The 24,381-nt window shown below is 43.6% G+C and overlaps 1 protein-coding gene across 4 annotated transcripts in view; it reads left to right on the plus strand.

The window, feature by feature from the left end:
* The window catches only part of MEI1 (meiotic double-stranded break formation protein 1), a 38,912-nt gene that overhangs the window by 624 nt on the left and 13,907 nt on the right, over positions 1-24,381 (plus strand). For 3 of the 4 annotated variants that reach the window (XM_040061984.2, XM_058420221.1, XM_058420220.1), the window contains exons 2-19: positions 2,001-2,051; positions 3,883-3,956; positions 4,724-4,829; positions 5,366-5,569; positions 6,764-6,894; positions 7,402-7,516; positions 8,747-8,863; positions 9,363-9,462; positions 11,955-12,089; positions 12,634-12,748; positions 14,283-14,401; positions 15,453-15,594; positions 17,447-17,558; positions 18,212-18,272; positions 19,508-19,602; positions 20,239-20,413; positions 20,524-20,671; positions 21,246-21,518. In XM_040061984.2, coding sequence (XP_039917918.1) covers positions 2,001-2,051; positions 3,883-3,956; positions 4,724-4,829; positions 5,366-5,569; positions 6,764-6,894; positions 7,402-7,516; positions 8,747-8,863; positions 9,363-9,462; positions 11,955-12,089; positions 12,634-12,748; positions 14,283-14,401; positions 15,453-15,594; positions 17,447-17,558; positions 18,212-18,272; positions 19,508-19,602; positions 20,239-20,413; positions 20,524-20,671; positions 21,246-21,518 — 2,273 coding nt within the window. The remainder of the gene's footprint in view (positions 1-2,000; positions 2,052-3,882; positions 3,957-4,723; positions 4,830-5,365; positions 5,570-6,763; positions 6,895-7,401; positions 7,517-8,746; positions 8,864-9,362; positions 9,463-11,954; positions 12,090-12,633; positions 12,749-14,282; positions 14,402-15,452; positions 15,595-17,446; positions 17,559-18,211; positions 18,273-19,507; positions 19,603-20,238; positions 20,414-20,523; positions 20,672-21,245; positions 21,519-24,381) is intronic. The other variant, XM_058420222.1, reaches the window with a different exon arrangement.

The following is a 24,381-nucleotide window of genomic DNA, read 5'->3' on the forward strand; positions in this document are numbered from 1 at the left end:
AGAAATCACTGTGAGCTTAAAAACGTGTTGCAGGATTCAGTATCCAATGTGCAAAGCACAAATCTATGTAGTGGGGGTTTTTTACGTCATCACTTTACATTTGTAGAACTCTTTGCTGCTGTACAACTAAACTGCTGCTTTCTGGTGAGTCAGCCTCAGCAAAACAGTGTTCGGCAGGATGTCAGAAAGTGTCTTCCCAGCAAGTCTCTGTGGTCTTGAATGTCTCTTACTGGTTTCTGTTTGGATAGCAGGAAGATGTCTTTGAAATGAATAAAATCTTGATGGAGAAGAAATAACGGTCCAAATGAGGGAACAGTAAGGCAGGAAGGGAAAGGTGGAAGGTAGAAATAAGAATGTCTTCAAAGAGCAAATATACCAGATTCCTTTAATTACACCATTTCACTTGCATATCACAGATAATTCTTGTTCTTTGGGGAAAATTAACCTACAAGACCCTGTACCTACCTTGACACACTGAATAGTTCAAACAGTTGATTGCCATAATTTGTATTGTGCACATTTTGGAAACAGTGTTGCTAGAAACAGAACTTTATGCAGTTTTCATTCTTTTAATTATACTTTTTTTTTTTTTTTTTTTTAAATAGTGTGTGCACACATAATCCTTCAGAGTAGTGGAAACAGTGGTGATTATGTGCAGTTCAACCCTGTATACACCCAATATACTGTATGGCCCTAACACAAAATACCCTAGAAGACGGGGATGCTGTGCTTGCATTTCAGCGCTCTTGTCTGCTTTAATAATTCTCTGAGAAAAGAATTCTCTTTATGATTGGGCGGTTTGGGGACAGCTTCGGGTTTTTCTGTACTTGGTGTAACTCTTAGAGCAGTTGGAATCCCAGTCTAAGCTTGGGGTTACAAACAATGGTGTGTTCATTTTCAACAGAGCTTGGACGAACCAAGGATTGTTTGGTGCAAGAATGTAAGAGGGACCCCCCAAAAGTTTGAGCAGTGTTGTGGAGGATGTATTAATAGTGAATTCAGGAAAATACGTTTGGAGAGGGAATATTGGAATAAGCACAGGCAGAAGAAAGAGGGTTAAGAGAGGTGGATGTGAGGTGGCATATTTCAGATTAGCCTGAATTTCATGCAGCTAATATTGTGATTTTCAATAATGCTGTATACAAATTTGTTTTAGAGTTACTAAAGATTGGGCAGATGAGTCAGGAAATAAGTAATTTCTTCACCTGTCATAACATTGCTTTAGTTGACCAAAATTCTGAGACATCATGGAGCCTTCAGAGGGGAGGTAGTTTGATTGGATGTATTGAAACAAGTGATTTAGTGTGACAGAAGTGAGGATCCTAACCATATACCTGATGCTATAGGTTGGAAGGGGCTGGGAGGTAGAGTTTCTTGTCTTCTGGGGTTTAGTAGAGTGAGAGGGTGGTTTATTTTAATATAGCAAATCTTACGCTCTCATTGTAGAATTAACTTGTGAAGTGATGCCTTCAGGTTCAATTTAATGTTGGAATAGTTTCCAGATGATTTAAACCTGGCATTCAGATTTGGTTTCAGGTGTTTCAGTACTATGGAGGGAAAAGGCTGTTCATAGTAACTGATAAGAATGAAGGACACAAAGGACAAAACTCACAGCTGAGCTTTGACTTCCATCATTACGGGGTGTTGTTTCAGATGTATAATACAGGATACACACAGTGAGATGTGCTGGTGGCAGCACTTACATATTCCCTGACATAGGTGGAGCCATTGACTTCCAACTCTAAAGCACATAAAAAATTTGCAAGAGAACCCACTGTCTCATGTCCCTGTGTCCTGCTTATGGAGGCACCTTTTGCGATACTCCCAGAGAGTATCCACCCTTGTCTGACAGAGTGTGGTCTGACAGGCTGGTGTCAGCCAGTGTTTGTGAAAACTAACCAGTTTTAAAAAAGCCTCAGCTCTTTTAACAAGAAGGAATTACAGCACTGGTGATCAGAAGCAGGAATGAGTTCCATGACCTATTGTGATTTCTCTTGTAGGGATGTTGCATTCTGTAGAAGACAGCAGTGCCCTGAACCTGTTCGTTGAAGGTGAGAGACAAATGCCGTATCTCAATTACTGGCAGTTTGTGAAGGGGAGAATCTGTCTGGTCTGATACCTATACTAAGTTGCTCAGCTTCAACGCAGCTTTGGTGGAGAAAACCATGCAACAAAAATGAGTGGTCTGCTCCAATACTGGGGGGCAGGCCAGTGCATGCATGTTTAAATATTTAACATTTCTCTCACAGGTTTTGTGTGTGTGATGAATTTAGTATCTGATGGGTAATAGTGCCTCAACTTCAGCGTCTTTGGATCTGACCAAATTGTCAAAGCAAATGGAAATCTATGGGTTCTACCACTTTCTCCTCAGGAGTACATGGAATTTGTGATTTAGCTGTACAGGCTGTAGATTCCTCTTTGTGAGCAGTCCCTCATTTGAAAACTGAAGGAAACATCTGCAGGGCTGACAAAGGAATCTCTGCAGTCCAGTTAACCCTGGGCACCTCTGCTGAGTCTAGTGATATCAGCAGTGCAATGATGCATTTTGTGTCCAGCCATGAAAAGTAAAATGACAAACTTCTTCCAGAGGGATTTTATGTGGTGGTGGACAATTTTAGTTTTCAGACACTTGCTTGAAATGGGTTTGAAAAGTAGAGAAGTCTTTCTGCCATGTTACTGGATGGATACTGACAGAGCAATTTTAAATTAGTGTTGCCTAAGTCTTGAAATTTTTTTATGTTTCTGACAGTTTGGGGTAAGAAAGGGCTATTAAACCATCTATAAATCACCTGTCTCAGACATGCTTCTGCTGAGATGCATAGCTCTGTAAGCTGAAGTAGGTCTAGTATTGCCTTAAATATACCAAGAAATGGTGAACCCAAAAGTCTCTGTCTGGTATTTCCTTTCAGAATGCTTTCCTAGGATACAGGTCAAAAGTGTAGGTTTTCTAAATGAGTCATGCCATGATGGCAAGCTACATCCAAGAAAGCCTTACCAAATCCTGTGTAGAAATGTGTGCAGTGTCACAGTAAAGGGGCTATTGCCAAAATTTTATCTGCTGAACATTCAGGTGCCAGTTCTAAAAGTACTGGAAGAGGGACTTTGCTTCCTGCTGGTATATGTGTGGAGGCACAGCAGCCTGCCAGCATCAGGCAACTCCATTCTGATTTTGCTAGGGAAACCCCAGGTGATATGTTGCCACTGCCTGGCAAGCATTTCTTTCTGATTCCTCTTATTAGAGCTGACAGAGTTCTTAAAGTTTCAGTGAACCAATAATAACAACATTTACTTGGGGCTGAGGAGGTGACTGGTGACTGGCGCCTTGCTTTCTGGTAAGGTATATGGGATAACTGCAGTGGGAAGGAATGGCTGATAGATTTCACTTCACTTAGGGACAGTAGCAGCTGGAGGAGGAGCTCTGGGTGTGAATCTCAGGATCCTCAGCAGTTTCAGTTCTGATATCTTCTCTGGAAGGATGCGTTTTTAAAGGCTAGTTTTCATACAGTAGGAAGCCTGGTGTATTCAATTACCATAAATTTTTATGCTTTTAAGCTAGGTTTCCCCACCCCCCCCTTCCTTTCCTGATTCCTTATGTTTACTTGCTACCCTGAGGCTCAGTTTGTCACTTGCAGCTCATTTCCATGCGTGGTTTGTAATGCAGCCAAAGCAGGACTGCTGGAATGATGCCTCAGAGAACTTGAGCTGGGCTATCAGAAGTAATAGTGCTGGGAATGTGGGAATGCTGCTGTAACCCTGCTCTCTCAGCACTTCTGTGCTCACTTAATTTCTAAGCTCTTTGCTTACTGGTCTGCTAAAGTCCCGTGGAAGATGGATTGTGAGTGCTCTTGTGTGTGCATTACTGATCCTGTTTTTTCTGCCTAGTTCTGGTGCGGCTTGTTGTGGAGCTGAAGTCAGAACAGTACTTACACTGCATTTTGGGTGAAAGTCAGAAGGAGGTCAGTGAAGATGAGTTCTCATCCCCTTCCTTTCAGTCTTTGAGAGTTTGAGGAATGAGTGGCCCTGCAAGACTGGGATGTTGCAGTGGGATCACAGAATCATAGAATGGTATGGGTTGGAAGGGACCTTAAAAACCATCTAGTTCCAACCCTCCTGGCATGGGCAGGGACACCTTCCACTAAACCCAGGTGCTCAAAGCCCCATCCAGCCTGACCTTGGATGTCCTAATGCCCATTCCCCAGCTGTTATGTTGGCAGTGTTAGTGTCTGCCGTGGAGTTTCATATTGTTCTCATGATCCCTTGCAGTCATAGGGCTTCATGATGCTCTTACGAAGCTGTGTGGTTTTCTCAGATACTTCTTTTCTACTTTACTGTTTCAGTTATATGAGCCATGTACCATGGGTTCTTACTCTCTTCATTCCTAAGTTTATGATGGTCCCATGGGGTACAAAAAAAACCAAGATATAGCAAAAGTGGTGAGAAATTAATCTGGTTCATCTGCTCATGTAAGAGGTGGAAGGGAGAAAGCGGAAAAGAAACAATAAGCTAGCAATTCCTTGAATTCATTTAAAGAAATTTTGGAGACTAAGTGTGGTATTTGGGGTTTTCCTGTGGTTTACCCTAAGTGATGAAGAGGATCCATCTTTGGAAAAGATCCTGTTCTGGAAAACTATGCATCACTGAGAACTTGCTGGTTTGGGTGCATTTCTGCCTTTGGACTGTATCCTCATCAGTGAAACATTTTCCTTCTCTGTCTCCTCTACAGCTGTGCAAAGCAACTACCATGAGAAGCAGCCTACCCACATTTTCTCTCTTGGGCAAGCTGGCAGATGCCATCCCAGGTTTTGCTGATATACTGGTAGTAAAGCACAGTGAGTAGTATGTCATGTCCAGCTGAAGGGTGGTATTCACAGTCCTAGTACACATGCATGCACGCACTCCCCTGTCCCCAGGTGAGTTCATGAAGGTCACACAAAGAGCCTGTCCAGAAGTCAGAGTGGCATTCAGGCCTCCTGGGATACAGGTCAGAACCTTCTTAGGTGGTTATCGAGCTTTTAGCCAGGCAAGAGCAGCTTCTGTGAACTGTAGGGCCTGCCTCACAGACAACATACATTTAGGGTTTTTTTTTCTTTGATCCAGTGCTTGGGGGTCCGTTGAGCAAGCTGAACTGTTTGTGGAGGGAGCTGGGATGATGGATCTTCATATGGTGAACAGTGAGCTCCGCTAGCTGTTTATTACAGTACCTCTGCTCAGAGGGACAGATGGTGCTGAGCACATCACTGAATTGTGGCATTCATTAACCTGCATACACCAGTCTGTCCAGTAGGCTTTTGCAAGTTTTCAAGGGAAATAGGTTGGTGCTTTTAAAATGTCAGTGAATGTTTGCTGTTCCTGTTCCTCATACTAGATAATGTAGTGGATCATCTGCTGATGGGCTTGACGTACCCAAATGAAGGTATAAAGGCTGCTGTCTGCTACTTGTATAGCAAGCTATACTCCTCTCCTGTTGGCACAGAACAGCTCTCAGGACACTTTGAAGAAAGGCTGTGTGGTGTCTTCTTGAATACCCTGGGGTGTGCGCAGACAAAGGAGCTGCAGGTTAATTGTTTGGGTAAGGCATTGCTGAGAGAAACTGCAAGGAGCAAGGGAAGGCTTAGAATGAGGAAGAAATCCTTGCATGGTTTAGATGCTCTAATGTGGGTCATTCCATAGAGGATCTTTATGCTGCTTGTCCAAAGTCATCAATCCTTTTTGTTACTCCATAGCAATGAAGTGGCACAGACCTGCTGCTGAGCACCCCCAGCCCCCCATGTTCCCTGATGCCTCACATTTGCCCAGCACTGACTAATCTTCAGTCTCTTCAGAGCTTATGCTATGGCCTGATCATGCCACCAAGTGTCTGAATGCAAATACTGTACATGGGCAGGTGGGTTTTGTAGAGCAGTGGGATGGAGTCTAAAAATAGAGTCTTTAGATGTGGGGCACCATGTTAATCAGATATAGAGCTAATGTGGAAGTGGCACTTTCTTGCAGTTATCCTTCCAACTGCATATTTCAGCTGTTGCTGGGGACCACAATTTCAGTCTTTCTGACATTGCTTGTTTGCAAACCATCCAGGGAATTAATTTTTCTAGAAGGAGGCAAACAAGAACTGTATTGCTCCTCAGCTTATCTACTCAACTACTAGAAATAGATTATGATTCCTTTGAAAGTAGAATTCTGTAGCTCAGATGATACCCCTGTGAATTTGTACCGATGTACTGGTTTTCATCAATACCCGTAGCAGTGATCTATACTGTTATACTGAGGGGTTTTTTTGGAGTGTGGGTACCCTTTATCTGAACACAGCTGTTCCTGTAAGAGTCTGTGAAAATAGAAAGGGAAGATAAATGCCTGTTCTCCAGGAAGTGTTCTAGGGAAAACGTCTTGTTATTGGGGTCACTGACTGCTTGGAGAAGAATGCATGTCAAGAGCTCTCCCAAGAAACAGTTTAAGGTGTGGTTACTAACAGAAGATAAGTCAAGTAGAGGGCTCCTGAGATGCTTCCATGTACGTACGTGACTCTGAGAAGGAACACAGAGCAGATCAGACCAGCAAAAAGCATCAGCAACAAGGGGTTGCAAGGCATGGGGGTCATGGCAGTATCTGGGGATACAGTGAGAAGAAGCTCCCTAAACTGGAGGTGAGGCCCTCCAAGAGAGGGGAGGAAGTTGGCAACAAATCCTAGTCTGTAAATACTCGTGTGTTAATATAATCCTCCCTGTGCTGCTCAATATGGTGCTCATTCTTTCTCCCCCTTTTGCAGGTTTGCTGAAGGAGCTGCTGAAATCTGACCATTTTGTATCTATTCTTATGAATAATTCAAAGACAGAGGAGGAGACTGAGAACCCTAACTTCTTGGAAGGGGAAAATCCACTGCCACTTGTTCTCAAAAAGGTGATTGCTGAAGTAGTAGTGAATTGTTGGCGCACGTAAATAATTTGCTGGCCTGTAATGAACCTTTATCTAAGGCACTGTATATATACAAAAGCAGAGTGTTCTGTTACGAGCACCAGCAATAGAGGCTGCACTGAGAAATGGGGATACCTCTGTTGATCACCTTCTTGTTCATTCCCGCATTCTGGAATGGGGAAAATTTTACTCCTAGACTTAGCTGATTTCACTCACACTTGAGGTCTGATACAGTACATGCACCACCAGCATGACTAAACCCGGGGGCAGAACTATTCTTACTCATGAATTACTCTGTTGTGGTTCTCATGTGCTTTTTTGAGTCTCTTTGGTTCAGTGTTTTATCTTACCTTAGCAAGTTTAATCTGTGAAATAAATGCCAAAATAGAGATCTTAATTTATGTTCTAAATTTTAAAAAGTAGAACAAACTGTTTCCTACTCATAGCTGCATTCCTTTCTCCTTTTGACTTTTTGACTTTGCTTCCCATCAGCTCTTGTTGACCAGAGATGAGATGATACAGGCAGCGAGTTCTCACTGTATGGCTGCAGTGCTGGTTCACTCTCCTAGCAGATATGCTCCTGCTTTTATCCATGCAGATGTCCCAGGTGAATAAACCCAGTAGCATCTTATTGTTCATTCCCCAGTATCAAAGCTGCCTCTGGATGTTTTGTTTAGGAATCAGGCAGGCTCCATGAAATCCACTGGTGGCATAATGTGGCGATTTTATACCAGGTGATTTTAGGAGTAGAAGGGGAGAGTATGTTTCAACTGAAAGTTTAGAAACAGGTGTCATCAGGCAGAATGGAGTTTCCACAGAGAGAATTTGGCTAAGTCCTTGAGGTCAAGGTCCTTCTTGCAGGACCTTAGATACAAGCCTAAGCAAACTGGGGTTCCGTCTCATTCTACTAAATATTGTAGGTTTGCTCAGATTTTGGTCTAGGATTTAGCTTTAGAATGCAGCTGTGGGAGATGGTTTATTATTTCTCTGTAATCCCAAAAGACAGAAATACTTTCATGATACAAATTCTTTGGGAGATGTAAAAGGGTTCAGGAAAAAAGGTCGCTGCATCTGTGGTAAAACTTGTTTTGTGGCTTTTCATTTGTGCCAAAGGCTAGATGCACAATTCAGCTCCTTCCTCTGATGCCTTAGGAAGGCTCTCCTGAAACAGAGACTGGACAGAGCTAGAAAATAAGATATTTATTGAAAGGCCTCTGGTATCCACCTTGGGCAAGACAGGAGCCTAGCCAAGGCTGCACCCAGGGTGGTCAAAAAAGAAAGATGGCCTCAAGGCCACAAGATCTTACATTTTTATAAGTTTTGGTCCATTTGCATATTGGGGTTTAATTGTCCAGTTACAGCTTCAGGTTGTGAGGTCCCATCCTTCTTGTTCCTCCCTTCAGTCCACCGTTGTTTGTGCATTTGGACTGAAAGTTGTCCTTGGTCTCCAGCAGGAAAAGGATTTGCTTTGTCTGCCTGCTCTGTGAAGAGAGCTTACTGGCACTTAGTATGAGGCTCAGAGCTACATCTCTAGGCAGCACAGAATCTGAAAATATGAAAGCTAAAGCTTAGGCATCACCTACTGAGTTTGTGCTGGGAAGATGCCTGCCCATGGGTTTCTGCTCTCCAGTCACCTCTTTTTGAAGACTAGCATACCTGTGAGCATCTACTCTGTTCTCCATTCCTGCTATTTCATAATACAGCCATTCTCCCTGTGGCTGTTGCTATGTTTCCTCGTTTCCTCCTCCTTCCTCTGTTCTGTTCTAGGAGCAGCTGTGCCATGCTGTGAGCAGCCTGCCTCTTACCAGGGTGACCTTATTTGTGTGTGTGTTTGCAGAGTTCCTCTTTGAGTGTCTCTTGTGCAAAAATGAAATCCTCATCTGGTCAGTGTACTGCTGCCTGCTCCTTCTGACTGAAGAGCGCCTTTTCTTCTCCAAGTGTCACACTGTCTATGGTGAGTCATCAGCCTTTCTGACAGAGTGACTGCAGTAATTTCCCTGCCTCTAGCTGAATTCCAGCACTTCATCCAGTCAGGATGGATAAAGGACTGAAAATAAGTACCTATCACACATGTTTGTGATGTCCAATGTAACTTGAATTTATACTGTCATTGTCCTAATAAGTTTCTGATGAGAGTTAATTCATTATAATAACCAGTTATCATGATTGACACTCTCTGAGTTAATATTAAGTATTTCTGTGGATATGCCAAGAGTAGATTTAGGAAGAATGGTTAAATTCCTTCTGTTCTTTGGGACTTAACCTCCAGCAGTGAAGGTTGAAGCATGTTATGAGGGAGCTGAGTGAACACTCAACAGTTTTGGACAGTTATTTCTGTCTAGCTCCGAATAATAATGGTTCAAATCTTTCCTCCTTTTAAAAATGAATTTTGCTTCCATTCTGGAATCTGGAATGTTAAACGCTTCTTCGTGACTTCTCTTGAACGTGTACAGGCATTGAATCTCTGGTGAGGAGTCTCCAAGGTGTCCTGCTGCTGAACAATGTGGAGTTGCACAAACAAGGGCTCCTGCTCTTTACTGAAATATTGAAAAGGTAAGGGAATACCCTGTCAGGCTTGCACAGGCAGAGTTTGGTACCCCAAAATGGAGACTGTGGGGCTTTTTCTTTTTAAGGTTTTCTTCTAAGATCAGATATCTATCTATCTATGTACACACAAGACTTTTTGTATTTAAAAGATGGTGCTGAACAATCTCATCTCCTTTATTCTTGCAAAGAAGGGCCTTATGGTTGTTTCTGAGCCTCCCAGCTTGTCCTGTCTGTGCCTGGATCCACCACTATACCTGCTTCTTTCTGCTTCCTTGCCAGTTGGGAAGGTGAAAAGATGGCTGAAAAGATTCAGCTGTAGACAAGAGTAGGCGAGTAGGCCAGGAAGGTCCTGGGATATGTGAGCCAGCCAGTTCCTGCTAAGTGTGCCTCTGACAAAACAAAGCATCCAAATTCTATGGCCTCTGGTATCTGAGCTAAATTCAAACTGCAAAAACAAATTCTAGGCTGAAATATTAATGTCTTCTGTCACTTTCCCCCTCTTGTTTTCTGCTAAGAAATAATACACACTGGCTTGTTTTTCTTCTGTGCTTCCTGTTCTTGCCTCTATGATCTTGTTCCTGTCCTGCCGTGCTAGTGACAGAGCCTTGTTTTTGCCGCTTAGATCCCCCAGGAGAGCCCTTGAGCAGAATTTTGGAAATGTCATAGTCAATTTTGTAGCAAGTGGCAGAAAAGGAGAAGAAAAAGCAACAGTGCTAGAACAGTGTCGTGATGCCTGTGTGGGATCTGTCAAAAAGAGAAATCAGGATGCGGGGAACACTAATTACAGCATTTATGCTTGTAAAACAAAGAGAACACTCTCTGCAGTTACTGTAATTTTCTTGCACACCCATTCTGTATCTCTGAGCTTTGCCTTAGAAATCATGTTTTATTTAAAATTATTGCATAGTGGGGAAAGGGATCTAGTGCTGGAACCTCTGGTGGTGATTTTAGCTTGCATCTTGATTCTCTTGTGTTAGTCAGCCACACGTTCTGGTGAGGTCCATGCAAAACTACTGTTCCCCTTGGCAATGTCAGGAATGTTGAGTAGCTCTCCCTGGACTGACCCTTGTCTCTCCCAGCATAATCAAAGTGGCAGGTGTAGTTTGGGGCCCAAAGATGAGAGGTTTCAGGAAGCTTCAAGAGTGCTGCCCTGCACTCTTTCTCCCCAGGCCCCAAAGATATCACAGTGGACCATATTGAAAGTGGGTTTGTGCATCTTGAATGAGTCAGCAATACTCCTCCATCCCTTCCTCCCTGCATGAGTCAGTGAAGACTTTTTTCTTCCTGGTGTGTTTTACTTCAGAAGGTCAGTGATTAAAGAAAGGAAATACAGAGGATTAATAGAATTACCCAGTGTAAGTAGAAGCAACTTGGAAGTTCATTGCATCACTTATGGCTTGGCTCCTGATGCCTGAGTTCCACAAGTCCTTTTCTTTGCCATGCCCACCTCACAGCTTTTTCTCACAGCAGAATGTGAGGTGGCTGCAAAGCTGGGTTCCACCCCATCGAGTGACTAAAAAGGATGGTTCTTCCTCTGTTCCTTTCTGCCATGTAACTGAGCTACTAGTGTAATTTCTACTGAAGTTCACTTTGCTTTCCCATTTGTGCATGAGAGCACGTGCTCCTGGCTTGCTTTAGTTAGACACGACTGTGAAAATTGAATAACAGGGAGTACTTTTGGCCCCCAAATCTGGCTCCTGTCATGCTGTGCCGCTTTTCTTGCTTCAGTTTGGAGGCACTCTCTGGCAGACTGTTAGTACCTCTTGTCTGCATATGGCTGCCTATCTTCCCCTTGCCCTCCCAGCTGTACCTGACTTGCCAGGAGCCAAATGAGCACACTCTGCCATTTACACAGCTCTGTCCAATTATGGGATTAATGGCCTGTTGTCTCTCCATGCTCTCTTGCCGAATGCTCAAAGATGTTGGGCCACATATGACCAAAATGTTCACTGTTGAGAAGGATTGTCAAAATAGTTGGATTGTGTTTATTTTCCTGATTACTTTTCAAGTTTGTGAAGGTTCCTGTCCTGACAGCATCTGGCATTAGGAGTGTGGAGAGAGAAGCTACTCTCATGGCATTATCCTTATTCTAGGATGGTGATGTTTGCTTCTATTTTCTTAAAATATAAATTGCTAGGTGAACTCACAAATGCCAGAGCAGATGGCATGAACAAAAGGCCTAGGCACAGAGATCATTATATTTTGCAAAGCTTGTTTTTCTTGTGCTTTTCATGTCAGTGTTCTGGAGCAGTCACACAGTTATCCAGGCTGTAGGTGTTTTATCATGGTAGTGCTTCTGACTGGCTGAAATTTCCTCTTTATAGCAAACCCTCTACCTGCTCAAGTCTGAGAGTATCTCCCTGAGACCAGCTTGCTCTCAATACTGAAAAACGTGGCTGCAATCTCATGGCTCAGCTATTTGCTGAAATGAGGGAAGAGCACTACAGTTACCTAACTCTGACAACATTCTTCTTGCTTGCTTTGTTTCCTCTTCACAGGCAACCAGTGGAAGTCAAATTATTTACAAACCGAGGTGTATGTGTAGAAGCCATTGATGTTTTGATGGAGACAGTGAACTGCCCAGTGCTGGACGTGGCGGTGGAGGCTGTGAAAGCTGTGGCAGCTTTCCTGAGGTAGGCAAGAATGTATTTGCAGACTTTTCTTCAGATAGATCTGTTGATACCATCTTGAGCTTTGCAGTTCCCCTGTGGCTGTGTGGGTGAACGTGCTTTGCACTGGGACTTGTGGCTGAGGCAGGCGTGGGTACAGCAGAGCCAGTTTCCCACCCACCTCAGGAAAGCTGCCAGAGCAATGAAGCTGTGGCAGGCAGCAAGTCATTGCAGCAAGGACGTAGTGTTCCCAACAGGCTTGTACAGCAGCTGCTGTGGCTTTGTCACTCTGTGCCCCATCCAGATTGGTAAGAATAATAAACATAAGACTCTGGACAGTCATGGGCTTCCTGACTGAAGTGGGAGCAGACAGAGCATTGAGGGTGTGTTTGGGTTCATGTGTGGGTGCAGGCACTATTCAGCTATTCTGACCTTACTGTGCTCTGCTGGAGAGAAGTGGCAATGGCATATTTCCATAAGAAGAGCAGATATTTCTGATGGTGTTGCCTTCCTAGTGGAATGTCCCCAGCAGGGACTGTGCAACTTGTCTTTCTCTTCATTTTTTAAGGAAGGATCATCTGAGCTCCCCTCCAGTCCTATATGAAGAGCTGCAGAAGCTTTTGGAGGCAGTGCTGAAGCGATGTGCCGACCTTTCCCCATCACAGAGTAGTAAGAGGCATGCAGTAAGTCAAAAGTTGCTGCTTGTTGGTAGGACCAAGCAGGACAGGGATGATCTTTCTAGGACATTATGTGGATGTTTTATATATGTTCCATCTCCGCACTTAAATCTCTCATGGCTGTTTAGTTCTCTGCTATCTCTTTTGATCCTCTTGCCTCAAGATGGTACCAGACTTTGAAGCAGATGAAGATGGGTGCTGGTGAATGTTATCTTTCTAAATCAGTAAAGTTCTGTGGGGCACCACTTGAGCATGCTACTCTCTTTATGTGTCCAGTACTCCAAAGTAATTTGAACTTCCCCTTCTTCCCACCCCCACTTTGTAGGCTGCGTTGGTCAATCTATTTTTTCAGCAATGAATATTTCTTGTTCTACGTTCAGATCAAGAGTGTCATCATATATGTACTCTGATCCCTCAGCAAGGGAGTTGTTAGCCACTATTTGAATTAGAAATCCTTTTCTGTTCCTGGCATCCATAGTTAGTGTGACGCGCTGCCGGGACTTCTGTACCTCTGAGAGTAGCCCCAGGTGCAGTTGGCTAATGAAAAGACAAGGGCTGAGCCTTCTTGCTATAGGCTTAGAACCATGTAGGTTTAGATTGCATGCCAGTAGTGACAAGAACACCTCAATGCTCAAAAGAGTAGCAGAACTCCAAATTTCCGATTAATGATTTTTAGACCCAAGTTCTGTGGTACCAGATATTGGCCTTCTCTGCCTGAAGAAGGCAGAAGTACTTTCTGACCCATAGGCAGATATTGGCCAGTCAGTTTATACACACACACAGCTAGGTGTCCCTTTCAGAATTATGGGCTTCACAGGAAGGAAATTAGACAAATAGTGAGGATATCCAAGCTGTGTTTAGAGGGCGAAAAGGGGAAATTATGATACCTCTGCCAAGGTATCTCAGCATGAAATGGAGAAGGAGTTCTGAACTGCCAGGCACCAGTGTGTAGCTGTGCCCTCCTCTGGTGTAATGGAGAAGACCACCACAACAGGTTAAGGCTTAAAGGCAGATTTTGAGTTCCAACTTGTTCCCAATTTGAGCAAACTCTTAACTCGGAAGCTTCAGTTGGCTTCATGCTTAACTCAGTGGGATGCTGTGTGGGAACAAGAATTAGTACATGGATAGCTGCTTAAAACTGAGTGAAAGTAGAAGAACTTCGAAGATTTCATTGCTACACAAGGAGAAGAGCTGTTCTGTGTTGTCTGAAGAGTATTTGGAAGAAAGAACATTTTTTAAAAAATGACATTTTCTCAGAAGGATTTAAAGCTCTATTAGATGAAATGCTTAAAACTCAGATTAGATGACATGATGGTAATACAGATGCTAAAGACAGGACAGTGCAGAACTAGTAGCTGTGTAACTCTGTCCTCCTGAGGAAGAGCACACAAGCTGTTTAACTCTGCCGTCTCTGGGGAAACCACATAGTAAAAAAATTGTGTGAAGGAGTGAAGTGAAACCTTGCTGCTGGTGTCAAAGGAGAAAGCTATTTTTTTCTGAAAGTAGACACAAGATTTTAAAGACTTCTCTCCTTTAACAGGGCGATCTTCTATTCTCAGTGTCTCAGAGTCACCCGGCAAACAGAAATCTTGGTAGAGTTCCTCAGAGACAGGGTCAGTTCTTGCTCAGTACCCTGGAAAGTTTCAGAAATGCTTGCAGGTGAGGACAAGTCAGGGAGGTGTATGGGTGGGTGGCGTGTGTCCATGTCTGTCCATTTTTCTGTCCTTGCAGCTATGTTCTTCTACCCAGCCCCACCACAGAAATATCACAGGTGAGAGTTCAGTGCATGGCACTGGTCAGTGAAACAGCAGAGTGAGGGGTATGCATTAATAGTGAAAATTTTGTGACACCTGGATGTGTCTCTCATGAAATTTGCCTGGGACCTATCAGTTTATTTAATGTCTTTGGACTTCAAAGGGCTGCTTGAAAATTCACCAAAACTTCTAATAATATAAGAGCTATTGGAAGGTATGTGTGAAACCAGATTCCTGTGCTATGTGGTTTCACTGCCCAAGGGGATTAACCATTTAACAAATGTGTATCTGCTTCAGACACTGGGTTTGGATTTGCTTGTGCCTGTCACCTTGTTACTGAAAATGAGTTCAGAGGCACCAGCTTTACCTCTTTTGCTGGATCAGAGACCCATTTGGCACCTGTAGCTGCGCAGCAGACAGTGGTAGATGAGTTTGTGTATGAATTAGGATCAGTTTTTAGGGTGGTCTGGCCAAATTAGTTTTTCCTTTGCATCACTTGGGTTTGCTGAGATAATTCAGTCAGAAGCAGACATGCCTTTCTGCACTAACCCAGAGACTTGGGGTGGTGTTAGAGGGCACTCAGGTTCTGTCGTGGATTTTTTTATCAGCTAAATGGTCCCTTGGCTGATTTTCCCAAGGTTTGCTATGTTGTGCTTCAGGCACTCTGGTATGACTGAAAACCGGTCTTGCCACACCAGAGCTTCCCACAGCATATGTTTTCTTCACTGAAACAAAGTCTTCCTTTCCCAACATGTACTGTTGTGCAACCTTGGTGACTTTTAATAGCTTCACTCAAGAGGTAACTGAGTGTGATTGCCAGATTCCTCTGTTTCCAACCCATTGAGTGTTTTATGTTCCTTTATGGTGAAATCATGATTAAAATGTAGTATCTGCTGGCTTCCTTTACAGAGTGAGGTGGTTTCCTCTTTCCTCTGTTATCCACTGTGTGTTTGTAGGTTAGCAGTGGAATTCCAGGGTGACTTCATGGCCCAGGAGAATGCTTTCACTGCCCCCAACTCTGAGAGCAAAGACACACTAAGCAACTTCTCTGAGTTCCTGTTGAGGATTTGTGACAGTCTCTGCATCCCCATGGTCATGGTAGGATTTATTTTGAACTTGGTCTGTTCCATAGGTACATGGAAAGGTGCTTTCAGGCACCAAGAATGAGTTGCACAAATGATTTATTTGGGAAGAGGGCACATCAACTAAACCAAGAACAACTGTGGCATTTGCTACTTTTCCATAGCCAAGTATTGAATTACATCGTTCATGCAAAAGATAGTGTATGCTCTCAGAGGGTGCAGAAATTCATAGTTTCCGTGTAGATGTCAGTGTCTTTCTTCAGTGTGGTTGCTTCTCCCTCTCTCAGAGCCCCGGCTCCAGTTTTGCCTCAGCTAGCTCGAGAGACAAACCACAGTTGGAAGGATTTTTCCTCAGGGCCCCAAAGATCCCAGAGCAGCTGTGAACCTTTTCCTTTAGAGAGAGCAGGTTTCCGTTGATGGCAAAGGAAAGGGTCTGCGCTTGATCTCGGGAGAAATCAGGGCTTTATTCAGTCTTTCTCCTATGGTCCTGCCCCGGCCTGGGTCAGGAGCCCCTTCCCGATCCCTGTCCTGGAGCCAAGAGGCTTTTTCCAAGTGCTTATCCTGGCTTTTACCTAGGGGGAAGGGGCTAGAGGCAGGGACAGGCCAATACCCGATCAGGGATAAGGTGGGAGTGGAATAGAGTTGGATTACATTCCAATGTGGGAGAGTGGGTGGGGAAGAGGAGCAGGGACAAACCTCTGGATGATACATTTTCCAGGGCAGCAGGGGGGTACAGAATAAACCATTACAAAACACAATATAAAAATGAAATACAATATAAACCCAAATAATACACAACAACACTTCAGACTGTGGACTCCCATAGCCTGCCTACCATACTGTGGGATCCATTTCAGCTCTGGATGTCAGAAAATGAAGGGTGCCTGGACTGTTGTTTCTCCTACTGCCACTTTTTCAAAACTTGCCTGTGTCCCAGAAGGCAGCCATTGTTACCACCTGCAATTTCATTTCTGTGCTTCTTCCCAGAAGGTACTGATGAGGCTGCCCAGTCTGCACAGCACGGGCAGTATTAAGCATTATGCCTCACTAAGGCCTGTGACATGATTTAAAAAGTAGCTGTGGAGACTCATGAGTGCTTTAGTGCTCTGCATAGGCCTGTCCCTGAGACACTTCAAGCAGAATTGTCAGAAACTGGGACTTTTGTTGTGTTTGCTAACGTTGAGTAAAGTTTGCTTGTGCTTTGTGACAGGTACAGGTGTATGGATTCTCGCAGTTGGTAGGAGCTTGAAGATGTTTTGGTCGGTATTTTCTTAACCGATCTCTTGGTAGGCAGCTGCAGTGGCACGGCTGTTCTCCTCCCTGGCAGGAGGGGGCAGAGCATGTCCAGTTTGGCAAAGCTGGAGTCAGCGTGCTGTTTCTTGCTCATTGAACTTGGGTAAAAATTAATGGACTGTGAGAAAATTGTCCTGTGACCTTCAACAAGAGTGAGTTGAGTCATTCTGTTCTAAACAGTTCAGGGCTGAACTTTATAGAGAGGGATGTCCCATGTTGTATAGGAGAATTAGCCATGTGACCTGTAAGAGCAGTAACTTCCAGGGCAATGTGGGCAGTAATGTCAGTCACTGTGCATTAAGGCCTAACTGGTTGTCTGCTGGAATCCAGAAGTTTCTTGTCTGGTGTGATGTCTAGGAGACTTACCAGCACAGCTCATAGCACTGGCAGGGTGGAGTGTTAGTTGCATTAAAAGTGCTCTGTGAGCCCACTCTGCTGCCAGGCATTTTGGTAAAAAGAACTGCTACTCCATTTGTTTGGATTTAGAAACATGACTTTCTGGGCAGGCAGGAAGAAAGCTGCTGTCTTCAGTGCTTGTAGCATCTTGTGCAACTGATCTATTTGTCTTTCCACAGAGCTATCTGGAAACGGCTGTCAGCCCATCAGTGACAGAAGTTTTCATCTCAACACTCAATACCCTCTTTACAGTGGTGCCAAACATGCGGAATAAGTTCTCCAAGAAGCTGGGTATGAGGGTATTGTGGGATCATGTTCTCTGTGCTCTTAGCTGGTGGAATTTGCTGCTACTGCATATTGCTGAGGCAATGAGGCTAACATTGAGGCTTTATGTGGAGGATTCTATTACATGTTTATATGAGTAAGAATAGGGTGCATAGTCCTATTCAGCAGGATGGAAAAGTTATTTGGTCTAGCAATGATGATGGGACAGGTTTTATTTTGGATAAGAATGTGCTGTCAGCTGTATCCTTCCCTCTGGAATAATTCAGAATTGAATTGGCTGTTCCCGTAGACAGGGATTGGAATTGTTGGTGGGATTTTACTATGTAGAAATTCTAGTTTAGTGTATGTATGCCTTATTTTTCACACATCAGAGAGGTGATATAGACAATTACTCTGTTGTAAACACATGAAACTGGCAAAATCTTCACTTCTCCTGAGAAAACAAATTAATCTCAGATACTCCTCTCACACCCAAACTTGGAGTAATTTACTTTCTGAGAGAAAGCCTAATACATATATTCTTACTGAAATGGGCTGCCCTCTTCACCATTCTTGCATTAAGATGTGTGGGGGTGGGGTGGTTATGGGACCTGCCTGTTCTTTTTCTTATTGTACATATTCTGTGCTCCTTTGACATTTCTGTCTTGCTTTCTGTCTAGCATCCTCATCCTTCATCCGACTGACACTGGAGCTGAAGGCCAGATTTTGCTCTGTACAAAGGTATTGTGACATGTGCATTGTAAGTGAGCCAAAATTTTCCAGATGGGAAAGTAGATCATGTCTTACCTAATACACCTAATTAGGCAAGATGAGCGACTGAAAGATTCAAGAATGGTTGTGTCTTACTGAAAAATGTAAATGGTTTCTGACAATGGAAGAGCTTGATGTGGGAGAAGGGAGAAGCAGTTTGGTAGGGGGTAGATGGATTTACACAGCATTGTGAGAATTCTGTGCTCTGTCGTGAATTGCACAGATAGAGATGAAGCGGCCTGATTTTGGAGTAGTCAGATCAGTGGGTGTTCTGAAGAGAAGTACCAGTAGCATCAGTTCCATTTGAGCTCTGGCTTCCTAGGCATATACTACCGCTGTCGTTGTTCTTCATGGTGTGATAATGTATTAGAAATGGGAGGAAGGAGGATGACTTCAGTAGCAGGCATTGCAAAGGATCTCCTGTATTAGAGGCTATGATTTCAAGGTTGAGGAGTATTTGGGGAGACTCTCTGTGGGTCTTCAGAGATGTTTTACTTCCTCGTTCCCGTGCCTGTACCTCATTAAAAAAGTAAACAAAACACACAGCACTCCTAGTCCAGTTTACTAGTGTGGAACTTCGAGTGGGGGCATTTGTGCCTGTGAATGGTGTGTGGTGGGAGTGATCTAGGTCTCTGAAGAGAGCACGGTGCTGTGCCAGGGATGGTGTGTTACAGACATCTGGTTGTGTCCTGTTCTGCAAGGAAATGGTTGGAGAGAGAGAAATAGCTGGAAACAGCTGTTCTTACCCTTTTAGTTAATATTTTGGCATTCTACAGTGTTCATCCCTGGCAATGTCATTGCTAACCAATCTGTGTCATTTGCCAGTGGAATCATGTGTATTGTGAGCTACCCTTAAACACCTCCCATTCTCTGCAGTGTTAGGGGTCCTGTCCTTATAGGACTCCCTGTGTAGACAAGGTGAGATGGTTGTGAGTGTGCCCCACTGTATTCATATTGGCCCCTGGTAAGAACATGTTCACCGTTGTCATTGCACACGCCCACCACATTTGTGAGCTGACAGTCCATTGAGAACTCATCGTTTTCCTGGAAGCCTAGGTTGGTTCCTAGAATCTTCTTATGATGGGGCAGGTGCTTGTATGTGATCATTCAGTAAAATGATGTTCTGGCAGACAATGTATGATATCAGAAGTAGGGAGAGGATATTTCCAGCCTTCTTCACTGTCTGTTTCTGCTCTTCTTCACAGTAATCCTGTCCTGAATCACACCTGTTCCAGCTTCCTCTGCAGCTTATGCCTGAACCTTTACTCAGCCACAGAGAAGAGGAGAACTTCTCAGGAAGGCAAGTTTGGGGAAAGACTGCTTCATTTAGTTTGAGGCACTGCCACCCTCTGTTTAGGCAACAGGTGAAAAAAAAAATTAGAAAAGGACAAATGAGAAGGGAAAGGAGGACACACACAGCTTGATTGAGAGATTTTTTTCCCCCCAGCTTGTTTTTAAGCTGGTCCAGTAAGGACCCTACCTGAAAGAATGCATTTCATCTGCCTATCGTTTTGTTTACATGGGGGCATTTATTGGCACAGCTGTGCATGCTTAATTGAAACAAAATTACTTGCCACATAGTCACTCATATCTGCAGATCAAGGTAATTTTTTTCCCTCTAGCATACTCTATAAAGCTTTCCTGTCTATACTGTAACTTTCCATAATAGGTAAGTTCCAAACAAATGAGATGAAAGTTTCTACATCAGAAAAGTAATTTTTCCCACTAGCAGTGGTTGGTCACCATACAGGCAATATCAGCAAAGGGCTCAGAATCTCAAGCAGATATGTCTTTTCATCCTTAAAGCCAGCTCTGTTAAAACAGGCCTCACACCACTATTGATGCCAAATCATAGAGGTATGCTTAGTATATGCAGACTGTGGAGTTGTTCCATAGACATTGCTCATTTCCTGCCTGCTTATATTTTTATTTCTAGAGCAAGAGATGTCTGAGCTCCTGCAAAAGGGTCTGCCTCAGTTAAACTACACCATTGCTGAAAGCCTTCTCCTCCTGTCTGAAACCCCTGAGCATTTCTTTTTGGATCAGTCTCTTTGCAGCCACCAGCAGTGTTTCATACTACTCTTATACTTTGCCTACACCTTCGGGGACAGGTGAGCAAAGAGTATACAAAGCAAGTGGATTTATGGCCATTACATATCATGTATTGATGGGAAAAGCATATCTATTGTTCCTGTTTCCATTCCAATTTCCTTCAATGCAGGTTTGTTCCAGATGCAGAATTATTTCTAGCTGTGAGAAATTTTCTCCTATCAGCACAGGACCATGGAGACTGTCCCCCTTCACACATACTCAGAGCTGCACTTTACCTCCTTGCTGTCTGTCAGGACAAAGGCAATGCCCTGGACATGGTAAAAGAAGATTTAATTCTTATCTCTTTGAACCTTTTTGTTGAAACTAAGGTTTCTCCCCACTCACACCAACCTTCTTCTAGAAAGTATTTTGGCATAGGTGGTGAGCAGTGAATGAGTGAAGCAGTGCACTGCACTGTAGTGCAGTGCATCTACACTCTGGAGAGTTAACTATGAAAATCCACAGGGAAATACAATTCAACAGAATAAAATTGTGTATGTGTAGGAAGTGTAATTGCATTGGATAGGCTGTGAATTCACATACAGAATATAACAAATTTCATAGCTTTGGTCTCCCAAGCACATTTCCAGCCTCTGCAGCAGTCTTTCTAGTGTTCCCATATGGCTCTTTGCTGCTGCCCAGCTTTGAGCTCTGTATAAAGCCTACAAGTTTCTTAGCCTGTGTGCTGCAAATGGGCTTCACAAAATGATGTTTAAACTGATGTGTTTGATTGTCTGGCTGAAAAGGCAGTGTGACTGTTTCTCACAGTAAAATATCATCACTTAAGGTGTTTATATTCAATATTAGTGATTATTTTGTTCTCTGTCCCTCTTCCCCTTTTCCGCTTACCAGAGGTCTTTGACTACCATAAGAAGGATGCTGGATAATCTTCCAGATCTGAGCTTGGTCTATGTCCATTGTCCTCTCCTGCTGAAATTCTTCCTGTGCTATCCTGAACTTATGGGGAGATTTGGACACCAAGTCCTCCAGCTCTGGTTTTCCTGGGAAGACTGCAAGCAGACAGAGGCTGAAGAAGCTGATTTTGGCACATCCAGTCAGCTGAACAGTGCTGACCCATTGCTTCCCATACTGAAGAGCAATTCCAGCATTTTGCTTATTTTACTGGTATGTGGCTTTCACAAGGATGGGCTGCTGTCCTGGCTCTGATCTGGGGGCCTTTTCGTTCTTAAAGCTTTTAGTGATGTTGTGACGCCAAGGATTTTGATAGAAGGGACCATGTGTGTATACACAGACTTACACCTGCCAGGGAAGCCTTATGCAGAAAATAGGGGTGTGTATGTGTGTCATCTCTTTCTCTGTCATCCATCTGGTGACAGGAAGGGATCCTCTGAGAGCTGGCTGGAGGGGCATCTGAAGGTTCCTGCTGATGTATGCCATGAAAAACCCCATTCCTTCCTCTATCAAGATACACAGCTGGGTACTTCAGATTCTTCAGTGCCAGTGCCTTGAAGAAGCTGTTTTGCAACTTTGGCAGCCATACTTTACTGCTGATAGATAAGAAGGGTATGATGAACAAGAACTTTGAAAAAGCAGTGTGCAGAGAACAGGTCTTGAGGGCACAGCTTTCTGTTAGTTTGAGGTTTTCATTTTGTCTGGTTTTAACTGGAGATCCTGTCAGAGAATTTTGAAGTACTCTTGAGTTTTCAGGACTGCAAATAATATGTTTTATTGATCTTAAAAGATAAAATAAAAATCCTAGGGAAAATTCATCAGTGCAGGAGAGGAAGGGGTCTTGAAGTAGCAGGCTAGTTCGTTTGCCTTTAGCTGGTGAAATTAGCTCTGTTAACCCATGTAATCATGACACAATCTGTGTCCTGATGGCTGCTTAGAGGCCTTTTGTCACTTCCACTGCTCTCACCTTCCTGTCACCCCTCCCCATCAGTCACCTCTTGTCCCATGACTGTTGAGCCAGTCACACAGTAAATATTTGCCAACTTTTCCACGGAAGAACATGAGATTTGCCTGCAAGGGCAAAAGCTAAGAGCTGTGATATTTCTTCTCCAGTCAGTTAGAGAAATTAAAACTAACTATCATTGAGAAGACAAACCCATGTCAGCAGATGGTAAAGAAGTAAGAGGAATCAAGGCTTGACTCTGAATGGGCATCCACTGGGCATTACGGAAGGTGTTTGCTCTGATCTAAGAGGCTATGGAGTAAGTTTTAATATCCGAGGTTACTGAAATGACTGACAGGAGGGCTGTCATGTAGGGCAGTTATTTCACAGTTGGGACACAGTTACAGAGTAGGTAACAGCATCCAGGCATTTGATACCATTGCACAGCATTAGTAAAAGTGATCAATGAGTTTACATATCAGGACAAATTAAGGAGGTGAAGTGTCCCATGAGGCTTGTCCACCCTGTTACCTTTGGCAGTAGTTCTGGAACTTGTCACTCCATAAACTGAAGCAGGTCTTCAATAAGCTAAACATAAACAGTGTCTCCATTCCCTGAAAAGTACAACATTCTTGGCTTTCCCTTTTCTATCTTGCCATGTGCTCTTGCAGACATAAATTCATTTAGCTCTGTTCCAGTCTTTAAAGCAGGTTGTAATGAATCACAGGCTTTGACAATTCACCTTACAGTTGTGGAAGAGTTTCAATTCAATCTGAATTTAGATGGACTAATAAAACAGTGCAATATGCAGGGATAAGTATATTCAGACATAAAGAAAACTTTGGAGATGAATAACCTAAGCCTCAGAATGCACTAGTGGAGTGGAAAGGCCTATGCATGGTACAGTGAAACAAAAGTCAGTGTACTTCCAAGGATGACTTATTTGCTTATCTGCTTTAAATAATTGTCTGGATTGGATATAACATACGGTTAGTGACTTCATCTGAGACCTTGACCTTCCGGGTAGGAAGGAACCTGTTACCACAGTGGTGCATTTGGCTGGACCAGAAAGGCTGTGGCCATTGGTTCATGTCATTTTGTGCTCTCTGTGTTCATCTGGGGGTGAATGTAGTCATGATGACACACTGCCCCACTTGTCTTCTCCATGCTCCAGGTCTGAGGTGCTCTCTCAGAGAATGGAGACGTTAGATTACATTCCTGAATGTCATATGGAGCAGATCTGTGTCAGCACAGATGATTGTGCAGACATCTCCCTGCTCTTTATTCATAAAGGTCTCTGGTAGAGGCAGGAATTCAGCTGAGAACTAGAGAGCTTTTCCTGGCACAAACAGCCTGTTCTTACCTTATTTGCTTTCCTTGGGTACGGGGTCCCACAACCACTTCCTCTGCATGACTGAAGTCTGGATGCATTACTGTTGTGTGATAGGGGAAGGCAGCTGGGAGAGGCAGCAATCTGTCCAGGCAGGCTGTAGGCTCAGTTGCTGAGATCAGTTTCCTGTTTACCTCTTCAACTTTACCATTTGCAATGCAATACAAGTAGCCAGGACTACTGCAGGAAGAGAGGAAAGATAGTACTTACCTAATATGTGTTGAGATGGTCATATTATGTCAGCACTACCAGGCATTTTCTGTCTGATAATTATACAACTGCCTCTGTACATGCTGTGCATGTGAATTTAATGTTATACACCTCAGCATGAAGACTATGCCCAAATTAAGGCTGCTGGCTGTGGGATTCAGCTCAGAGACTCCAGACAGAGCCCCGTAGTCAGGAGGCAGGCTTGTGAGCTGTGTACATGACTCCTTCCTTTCCTGTGATTGATTGCTTGTCCAGCTTACGTACATTTCATGCAGTTTAGTTATGTTACTACTGCACATACAAGGCTGCCAGCCTTTGGAAAGTTAGGAACTCTGGACTGACTCATAAGCTTGATTTTAGGCAAGCATCTTTAATATGCAAGCTGATTTTTCAAAACAACAAGGAGAGCAGAGGTGCCAGAGAGTCTGTCCTCTCGTTTAGGTCTCACTTGTCTAAAACAGTGACCTTAAATGTATGTTACCCTTACACTTACAGAGCCAAATCATTCTTTAAGTGGGGTATTACTCAGAGGT

This window comes from Hirundo rustica, chromosome 4 (genome assembly GCF_015227805.2).
Source record: "Hirundo rustica isolate bHirRus1 chromosome 4, bHirRus1.pri.v3, whole genome shotgun sequence".
NCBI lineage: Eukaryota > Metazoa > Chordata > Aves > Passeriformes > Hirundinidae > Hirundo > Hirundo rustica.